This window comes from Camellia sinensis, chromosome 9, assembly GCF_055761805.1.
Source record: "Camellia sinensis isolate YWXY chromosome 9, ASM5576180v1, whole genome shotgun sequence".
Lineage (NCBI taxonomy): Eukaryota > Viridiplantae > Streptophyta > Magnoliopsida > Ericales > Theaceae > Camellia > Camellia sinensis.
Genome location: NC_138969.1, coordinates 49,441,966 through 49,453,042, shown reverse-complemented (window position 1 = coordinate 49,453,042; position 11,077 = coordinate 49,441,966). Strand labels below are relative to the sequence as shown.

Here is an 11,077-nt window from a genome sequence, read left to right as displayed (position 1 = left end):
TATGATTGATAACCAAAAAAATAAACAAGAAGTTTTTCTTTTGAAAAATAGTATAAAAAATATGCAATTCGATTATATAATTATTGATATCCGATTAATATGATTTTTGGCAGGCATTAAGTACTCAACAAATCTTACAAAATTAACGGTTCAGATTATAAAAATAAGCACATATTGCATCTCAAAATGAGGCACAACAGCAGTGACCCCAATTCCTTTAAATGGAGGTTGTTCCAGCAATGTTGGCCCCTTTAATTTTGTCTGAAGCTGTTCTTGATTAATATAATCTTTCAACCTTCTTTAAAAAAATAAATAAAGTACAACAAATTACCAGAAATACTTTAAAAAAATAATAAAAAATTCAAACAAAAAATCTATGTGTATTTTTGTTCAAATTTTCAGTTGTTTTTAGTAAATTTTTTTTTTCATATTTTAGTTCAGTTTTTTATTTATTTATTTAAGATACATCTAATCTTGATGTATCCATAAAATAAAAAAAATTTAACTAAAATATAAAAAAAAACGAAAACTGGTTTAAAAATAATTTCTAAGAATTATAACCAATGATATTATTTTTTTCTTTTTCAAAATGGATAATCAATAAGAAATATAACCTACAAATATTACGAGAATTATACCAAACAAAATATAAAAAATGAACGCCATCATTTGAAAATATACTATTTTAATAATTTTTTAACTTTTTACAAAAATATATACAAAAAAATAGAAAAAATAATGTAATAATTTATAATAATTTATTAACTTTTTAACTAAAATACTTAGTCCCAAAGAAATTGTTCCTTGATCACCAATAAGCATCAAAATTAATTGGCTAAAAATAACACCCCAAAAAAAATGAGGAGTATAAAATATGATCCTTTCACAAACCTTACAATAATTTCTATTCAATTCCATCTATATTCAAAGTTTCTATACCAAGCCCAAACCTTTATCTTTCAAAACCCTACCAAAAAAAATAAAAAATAAAAAATAAAAATATGTATGAAATTTTCTATTGCCCCAACCAACCCATATTCAATACTTTCAATGGGCACCACGCTTAATCATCTCCTTATACTGATTCAACGACTCTTGTCTCTGCAACCTCATCTCCTCATTGAACTTCTTTATGAACGCTTCGACTCGGCGGTTCAACTCGTCTTGACTCAGTGACGGTTCTTTCCGGATCTTCCCTGAACCGGGAGAAGAGGTATTCGACGACGGTGGATCGTAGTTCGTGCGGTCTCTGAACGTCTCACATTTCTTCACGTTCATCGGAGACAGGTCTTGTGGAGTCGTGGTAGTACTGAATTGACGGCCGTGATTCTCCCACGAGTCCGACTTCTTCAGGTGCCTATTCAACGGCATGTGACGGCCGTCCGTTATCATTTTCCAGGTGTTCTCCAACGTCTCGTGTCGCTTCGGCTTCACCACCCTTAACGCCCGTACACCTGAAAAAATCGCCACCACCAAAATGTCCAAATTCCTGATATGACCTTACAACAGAAAATCTTATAATAAAACCAAAATTTTTTGAAAAAATTCTATTTGAAACCATAATTTTTTGAAAAAATTCATTTTCACTAATAATAATATTTTTTTTTTTAAACCCGAATTGTTGACATGATTTTTCCTAGTTAGTTCTATATTATACCAGAGAACACAGGTACTAGTAAAGCTCATTTTGGCAGCCCAAAAAAAAAAAAAAAAAAACATTTGAGTTCTTTTTCTAAATTTTTTTATCTTTAGTGATTTTTTTTTTAATTTTATATTATGTCAATTTTTTTTTTTTACTTTTTCGGTCCATCTTCAGTCTAAAAAGCATGTATTCTTTTTGAAAAATTTTAGAAAAAAATACTGAAGACAAATTTATTTTAAATCTTTTTTAAAAAAATTGTAATTTTTCGGTTTATCCTGTATTTTTTCAAAAAAACACTTTCACAAAAAAAATTGTAATTGAATTTTTCGGTTTATCTTGTATAGTTGAATTTAAAACCTTAAATTTTTTGAAAAATTTAAAAAAATTCATTAAAGACGAAAATAAATTTCAAAAAAAAAAAATACACTTTCCAAAATACCCCTAAATACTCGAGTGTTTATGATTTGGTTTGATTCCAAATCAAATTCATAATTATAAATATATTAGACCGTGGAGTATAATTTCTTTAAAGTTAAGATCAAATCATAATTTTTAAAAAAAATTAAAACAAGCTATATAATTTAATCTAAATTGAATTAATTTGCAATTTTTTAATTTTTTAATATTTTTTTTGGCATGTTGAAAAATGCAGTCAAAGTAAGGCCCGAAGGCCTTAAAAGATCCACAGGTACAGGGGCAATTCAGACTTTTTAAAAGTACTCTTCTTGGGAGTACATCGAACGACATCGACGATCAAACGACGCCGTTACCATCATCATCATCATAGCACAAATGTGAAACGCTCCAGCGTCACGTGGGCGGAGAGCCCGAAGCTGCGCCGACGGGAATCTCTCACAACCGCCCAAAGATCTCCGGCAGTCAAACTTTGACCAATGAAATCTAACGCTCACGATTTTATTATTATATATATTATTAAAAAATAATTAATAAAAATAAATATTCTACAGATTATTATTACATACCTTCAGGACTGGCTTTTATAGGTTTCCGGTGACCGAACCTCGCAGAAACCAGTGGTTTTTCCGGCGACGGAAACATATACTCCGTTTGAATTTCCGGCGACTTTATCCTCTGCGGCGGCTTCCACGTGTTCCCCGAGATCACGAACGCATCTTCTTCATCTTCATCCACAGCATCCGGACCGTTCATCACCACAGTCTTCTCCTCCGCAACCATAGCTTCGCTCTCGTGCTTCCACGTGTTCCTCGAGATCACGAACGCATCTTCTTCATCTTCATCCACAGCATCCGGACCGTTCATCACCACAGTCTTCTCCTCCGCAACCATAGCTTCGCTCTCGTACACCACCGGCGATGAAACCAACGGTGGATCTGGCGTTGATAAAACCAACGGCTCTGATTCATTTCTATCGTCGAGTTTGTGGAGGAATCGAGAAGAAGCAGCGATGGTGACGATGATTCCATTGAGGACGAAGTAGAGATAAGGAGGCCTTAACCACGCCATCAAAGAGGACCAAATCACAGGGATTTCATAGAGCACGAAATCAATCATCAATGGAACAGAGAACTTCAACATCATAGCGATCGATACAACTCCAGTTGAAATCAACAGGACTTTCAGAGAGAGAATCCAAGTACTCGAAACCGCCATTTCTGATCTGATTTCGGTTCTGAATCTTACCTTTGGGAGAGCCTTTGAAGTGAATATGTATGTGCGTGTGTGCGCTTTGTGAGTTCAAAGTGAAGATGCGAAGTTGCATATATACACACACACTTGTGGGTGGCATACATTCGTGTAATTTAAATAAGTTTAAAAATAAATAATAAAAAAATTAATATTATAATATATATATATATGTGTGTGTTATTTAAATGTAAAAATTGTATTTAATGAAACTTAAGGTATTGAGTTTAAATCTTATTTATATTTTTAAATATTTTTTTATATTTTAAGATAAAAAAATTTATTCCTTGAAAAAAAAATCATCATATTTTAAATATTAAATTATGTGTTTACATGTACAATAATATCAATAATGATTCAGATCACTAATTAAGATGTTCTAATGGAGTACTAATGACATGACAATGAATAAAAAAAATAAAATAAAAATAAATCAAGATTAAAACATCACATCAATATAGGTGGAATCTATTATCAACTTATTAAAATTATCTTTAAAACTCAAAAATTAGAATCCTAAAATATTTTTCTAAAAATATAAATATAACAGAGAGAGTGGAGAAGGCGGTATGGAGGTTGTGGTGACATGTGGACCGTCTAACGTAAAAGGAGAGTGTGCTGGGAACTTTCTGGGTCACTTTGTAAGTTGTTGTAGTGTGCATATCTAGTGATGGCCCACATTTCAATTTCAAACAGTAACATTTTATTTTTTGAATGAAAAAAAGTAAGATATATCAATTAGGAATAAGGTCGTGGATGTTGGTTAACCTACCATTTTAAGGCAATTGAAAACCTTTTATATATATATATATATTTGATTTTTTGAATTTATCAAAATATCCTTTCTCTAGCATGTAGAAGTGATTGATTGATTCATGATACGTGAGATTTCATGTTCTTTTATTAAGGGTTGATTTGTTATAAATTAAATAATATAAAAAATTATAAAGTCAAAAAGTCACTATTTTATTTAAGTCACACATCAAATCCAATTCAAACTCAACTCATATAAGCCAATAAGTTAAAAAGTACACTTTTTTAGAACATCCCAAACCAACCTTAAATATTAATTTTATTTTTTGTGTGAAAACAAAAAAAAAATATGAGTAATGTTATGTTTTATAAAATAAATATAAAAAAAAATTCATAAAAATTCTTTACTCTTCAAGGTATTTTGATATTTTTTTCTTATGAAGCGTAGCATTACTAAAAAATAATTTATGTTTATAATTCAGAAGATGGTGTTTGTATTTTAGGACTCAATTTTTTTATTTATTATTTTTAAAGAACTATTTATAGCTTTTGCCTTCTAGTTTCTAACTTTCCCTTTATTGTTATTATTATCATTATTATTTTCGAACTATTTTAAACAACTTAGTCTATATCATGGATTAAGATTGACTCAAATTTGTATGGAATCCCAAATGAAAGCTAATTGGCGTTACGTATTTAGTGCATTTCCAATTGTAAAGCTAGTTGGCATTACGTATTGAATAATATTATATGCACTAATTAGCACATTAATTAATGTATCAATTGATAATGTAAATTAATTTTAAAAATTTTGGTATTTATAATGTAATTAATGAGTTGGGTCAATAATAATATCATAACTAGTGTTGGTACTTTAGTTAGTACGCTAATTGATATATTTAGCACCACCATTATGTATTAAGACTAAATTATGAAAAATGCTTTGGAACTTTAATTCTTGAGCTCTAAAGCTAGCTCTAATGAGCTGGCAGGGAATTCCACCCATTGTGATGTAATGTTTTGGTCTTGATTTGTTTGTTTGTTTGTTTTTTTTTTTCTCCTTACCATATCATTAGTGCTCCATTAAAATATTAAAATTAGTGCTCCAAATCAATGGTGCTCAATTGTCTTGGCACAAATTTTAATTCAAATATTGCATTCTAATCACTCTGTTTGTTTTTAATTTTTAAAAAATTTCACTTTTTAGAAAATTTTACTTTTTTGTTTTCACTGAATTTTTTTAATATTTTAAATAATTTTTTTTTTTAATTTTTAGACATATCTAACATAAATACACGTAGAAAGTATAATATTTGTGAAAAAAATATTTAAAAATTCACTAAATATACATCTAAGTAAATTTACTAAATATACTAGTTAGATACATCTAAGTAAGATACATCTAAAAAAGTAAAAAAATTGCCTAAAATTTAAAAAATATTAACTAAAAACAAAAAATAAAAAAAATTCAAATTTCAAAAAATTGAAACCAAATATAGTAAATAGTATCTTACTTAACAATACTTAAGGGTATAATTGTCATACAAGGATAGATGTTTAATCGTATAATAAGTATATCAAGAGACTAAAATATTAAATATATAATTAAATATGTTGAGGGGGACATAAACTTTCGTAAAGAGAAATCAATGCTTCAATTAATATAGAAATAAGGGTTGCTGCGTTGAGTGAGGTGTCAGAAATATTTGAATTTTCGAGTCAACAACCCGCAACGGTAACATAATTGACCGTTAGCAGTGGAGGCTGTCTGGGGATCCTGAAGCGGAGGTCCAGTGGGGTGGGGTTTAAGGCTCGAGCCACTCACGTGCCCAACACCTTTGTGGTTGCACCACCCAACCGACCAAATAGTTTCTTCTTTTTTATTTATTTATTTATTTTTATGAAGTGATTTTAATAAAGTATATCTTCTTTAATTAAAAAAAAAATAAAAAGTTTATGTCCCACGGTTAAGAAAAGTATAAATGGTGCCTAGAGCCTGCCATGCCTGTACCTACAAAAAAAAAAAAATAATAATCAAATCATTTACTTTTATGTGTTCTCTTAATATTTTTGTCACATATTTAATAACAAAGAAGCTTTTAATATGATGAAAATCTACTTTACCAATTGTTTAAAGCATTAGATTAGTGTTTTTTTTTTTTTTTTTTTGAAAAGTCCACACTTTCTGAAATAGTTTGGTGAGAAGTTCTAAATGACATTTTAGGTCTCGTTTGGTAAGTGACTTTTTTAGCCAAAAAGTCACTAAAAAAATTAAAAAGTCAATTCATACCAAAAAGTCAACTATTCCTTTTTTTTTCTACCTTTTGCACACCTGCTCGTAAAAAGTTAAAAAATTATCCCAAATATACTAATTTTTTTTACATCACATTTTAACCAAAAAGTTATTAAAAAAACTTATTCCCAAACGAGGCTTTATTACCAATGTTATCCATTGACTTTTTTTTATCTATTTGTCTTTTCATTGACTATTTGTTCAAATAATTTTCTATCTGTTTAAATTTTTTATCTATCTGTTCAAATTTTTTTGTTAATATTTAACCAAAGGTATTATATATATATATATTTTGTCAATCGAGAGAAGAGTAATTATAAATATGAAAAATATTACATTATCAAATAGATTACTAATTCACAATAACTAGATAGTTTCCTATATAACAAGAGAGAAATAAACACCACCATAATAGATATCAAACTTTTCTTTATAGAAATTGAACTTGAAATCTCACACCACAAAATTACCTGGCTAAATGCCCAGATTCAAAGGTATTATGAATCATAACTCTTGTTTTGGATGACTTTAATTTGTTGGATTATGCCCACTACCCAAATTATTTTCACAACACAGATGTTATTTTTATAACGACAATGCTACGTAGCTCAAATTTTGTGGCTCAAAAGTGGCTCAAATGACCAAAACGACGTCGTTTTGAGTACAAAACAACATAAAAATGGCCAAAACGACGTCGTTTTGGCCATTTGAGCCACTTTTGAGCCACAAAATTTGAGCTACGAGACATTTTCCTTTTTATAACACATAAATGTGATTGTGAAATTTTCATAACCCTTGTTTTGGATGACTTTAATATGTTGGATTATGCCCACTGCCCAAGTTGTTCGTTGGATGTACAATTGTTTTTAATTATGCCCACTGCCCAGGTTATTTTCATAACAGATAGATGTGATTGTGAATATTGCATAGCTCATGTTGTGTTTTTAAGAAAGTACACAATTGAATTATATTAAAAATTTTAAATTTGTAAAATTTTTAACTGCTAAATCGATTCGTATTTATCCGTCAATCTGCATCCGCCGGATTAGCAGATGGATGCGGATTGATTTTTTTCAATCTGCCAATCTAGCAGATGGATGCGGATTGATTTTTTTCAATCTGCCAATCTAGCGGACGGATGATGGATTATAAGTTTCGTAATCGCAACCGATTTGCGTCCACCCCTAATTATGATGTGTAGTAGTCATTTTTTAAAATATAAGTAATAAAAAAATTTGTAATTGTAAAAAATTCAGATTTTTTTTATTTATAAAAATGGAAATTGATTTCAAAAAAATAAATATTATAAATTTATTTTTAATTTAAAAAATATATATTTATGGGTTCTCAAAATATAAAATAATATGAAAATGATAAGTGTTTTTAAATTTTTTTTACTTTTTCACCAAATTAATTTTTAATTTACTAAAAAAAACTTTGAAATAAATTGTTGAAAACCAAATCAAACAACAATGTTTGTTAGTTCTCATCATTATAGTGATGGAATACCGAGAGAGAAAATCCGTATGCCTTTTTTTTAATTGTTGTATAAAATTGTTAATTTCACCATAATTTTAGTTACAGTCACAGTTCTTCTCTCATATCTCATGTGAGTATGGAAACTGCTAAATGAGTTGTATTTGGTTGAATTTTCAAAAAGTATTCAATGAAATTATTTTTTTTATAAAAAAATTAGAAAGTAGTTTGATAAAAATAAATCCAAGATATTTTTGAAATTTTTTTACCAACTAGTTTTTGAAAAGATTTTAGAAAAACTGAAAACTCAACTCAGCAAAGCAATGCTATAAAAATAATATTTTAAAAACATAAAATGTGGAAATCAAATTTATTATTTTGAATGTGCCCCTATCATAATACACCACACCAAATTAATTTTACCCAATATATATTCAAATTCAAAGTCATTTCTATGGGTACATTTCATTTATTTCAAACAATGTAATGTATCCAAAACAAAAAGGAAAAAGATTCGAACCCCTTTGGGGTCACCCGCACAACCCCTTTGCTTTTGATTGGTCAATTTTTTTTCTTTTCCCTCAATCACCAACCCCCACGCATGTGTGTGTAGCGGGTGGAAATTTTGAGGGAGTCTCAATCATATCCCAAACGAAAAATACTAAAAAAAAAAGTCTTAAGAATTTAAAATACATGATTTTTTAAAACCATGATTTCTTATTAGTTATGGTAACATTATCTTTAAATATGACAAGTTGTTTTGGACAACAATCACATCCTTGCTTACTGGTGCGGAACCATATGTCGTTGGCTTTTATTTTTCTATTTTTGTCAAACAAAATTACATGTAATTATGATATAAATATTAAATATAACACTAATATCACACAATAATATCATCAATCGATGAAAGCTCTAACCTGTGCAATTGTAAAGATTGATGAGTGACCAGACTTTTAATCAATTAAAAATTTATTTGAGAATTGATTTTTTTATGAAAAGACATATAAAAAATGAATTAAATTTTTCTATTGACTTTTTAATAATTTTAATTAATTGCCAAATATAATATAATTGTATCTATAATTTTTTTATTGATTAGAAATACGACGGGATGGAAACGGGTCAGATTTTTTAGTTTTATGTATTAATTCTTGATTTTAAACTCAACAAATTTTAATAATATAATTTTATATTTTACCTTAAATTTGATAATTTTAACCAATTTACTCTTATATTTTATCCTACTATATCAATGTTCTTTCAATTTGTTTATTTATTAAAACCGTGTTAAGACAAATATAATCTGATAGACTAATCTTAGTATTTCGCTACGGGACATTCCATATAAGATTATGTCACCATCACAATCAGTAGTTTTTATTTGTAATTTTATTTACTACTGTAACAAGCCATCATATGAGGTCGGTCGGCAGGGGATTGAAAACTTGCCACATATATGTGCATGCATGGATGTTTTTTATTGGTTAATACTCTCATGATTATCAGTTAGACATGGATGTTTTTTATTGGTTAATACAACTGATTAGGATTAGGACTCTTCTACTAAAAAACAAACAATAATAATCCACAACTGAGTCATGCCCTTCGCAAGCTTATCATATATATATATATATAGGGTCCAGCTTCTGGCCAGTCCGGGATCGGATTGGACTGTATTATTAGGTCTGTAAGAGTTCATCACAGGTCTCGTTTTAAAAATTTGAACCGCTCAATGTGTAGAACTCGTCGAGTACTATATGCCTATAAAAAATCACACTGATTGGATATCGATAGTTATGTGATTAAATCAGTTTTGTATAAAAAAAAATGAATGGTGAAAAAATTAACGATTGATAAAAAACTGTTTTGTTCACATAGCTATCGATATCCGATCAACGTGATTTTTTACAGGCATATAGTACTCGATGAGTTCTACACATTGAACGATTCAGATTATCAAAACGGAACCCGTGGTGGGCCCCCACGGGCCTAACAATACGGTCCAGTCCGATCTGAGATCGGACTGGACAGAAGCCATGGCCATATGTATATACTAGTTTACACAGGTCCGTGCATGACACAGACTATTATTATAATATGTCTAAATTTTATATTTGGATAATTTTTTAAAAATTAAAATATTGTTATATAAAATTAAATCGAATAAATTATTATATATATAATAGAATTATGTGGTATGATGTATGTATTTTTTTGATTTGTTATATATTTAATGATGTCAATTCTAATTTTATTGTCATATCATTTTGAGTGAATTTATGAGTTTTTAACATTTTTTTCAAATTTTTTAAAAAACAATTATGATGTGTAACTTTTCTCAACAGATAAATATAAAAAAAATATTAAGATAATTCCCTGATTTAAAAAAAAAAAAAAACTAATAAGATAAGTCACTGAACTAATAAAGAAGTAGAAGAATATATATATATATATATATATATATATATATGCAAATGATTAATTTTATTAATACATAAATCATACTCGCATAACAAATGATCAATTTTATTAATAAGTAAATCATTAAGTAAATTAATAATTTTTAATGATAAGAAAAATATTTTTCAATTAACCCTTTTGTTAATAAATAAATTATTAAGTCAATTAACAAATTTTAATGATATGAGAAATATTTTTCAATAAACAATTTTGATAATTTATTGTTGCATAGGAGAATAGTTTTTTTTTCTTAAGTATTGTGTTAAATTAAAATTTGTAACAAACGTTAGTTGTAATTTCTAGTATTATAGGACCGATTCATATTTTAAACAAACTTTATGAGTGTATTTGTTATTTGTCAAAAATAAAATATTTATGTTTCATAATTGACTAAGAATGTTTGCATAATTATGAAAAAAACCTATTTTATAATTAACCAAGAATGTTTGTGTAATTTAAAAAAAAAACTTGTTGTATAATTGACCAAGAATGCTTGCGTAATTACGAAAAAACCTTCACAACATATCGGTCACTATTAGTAAATTATTCAAAATGAAAGGGCAAAATCGAAAAAAAAAAAGACGAATCTCAAGCAACTACTGGCATGTTTGATTGGATGGATTAGAGCATGAGATTGCGATTATTAATCCGTGAGCCCAATTATCCTATATTTGTTTTAACATTTTGGTTAGGATTATTAATCCAATGGATAATTAATCCAACAAATTTGTAGGATTATTAGTAATGGGATAGGGGTGGGATTATTAATCCAATGGATATTAATC

General features: G+C 28.2%; 1 protein-coding gene across 1 annotated transcript; it reads right to left on the bottom strand.

Annotated features, from left to right (window-relative positions):
- Positions 1–797: 797 nt before the first annotated feature.
- On the bottom strand, positions 798–3,454 carry LOC114320161 (uncharacterized). Its single transcript, XM_028267287.2, has 2 exons — positions 2,626–3,454; positions 798–1,454 (listed from the first exon to the last, which is right to left on the bottom strand). Exons 1-2 carry the CDS (start codon positions 3,272–3,274, stop codon positions 1,048–1,050), a joined length of 1,056 nt encoding a protein of 351 aa, XP_028123088.2. The 5' UTR covers positions 3,275–3,454; the 3' UTR covers positions 798–1,047.
- Positions 3,455–11,077: the final 7,623 nt, after the last annotated feature.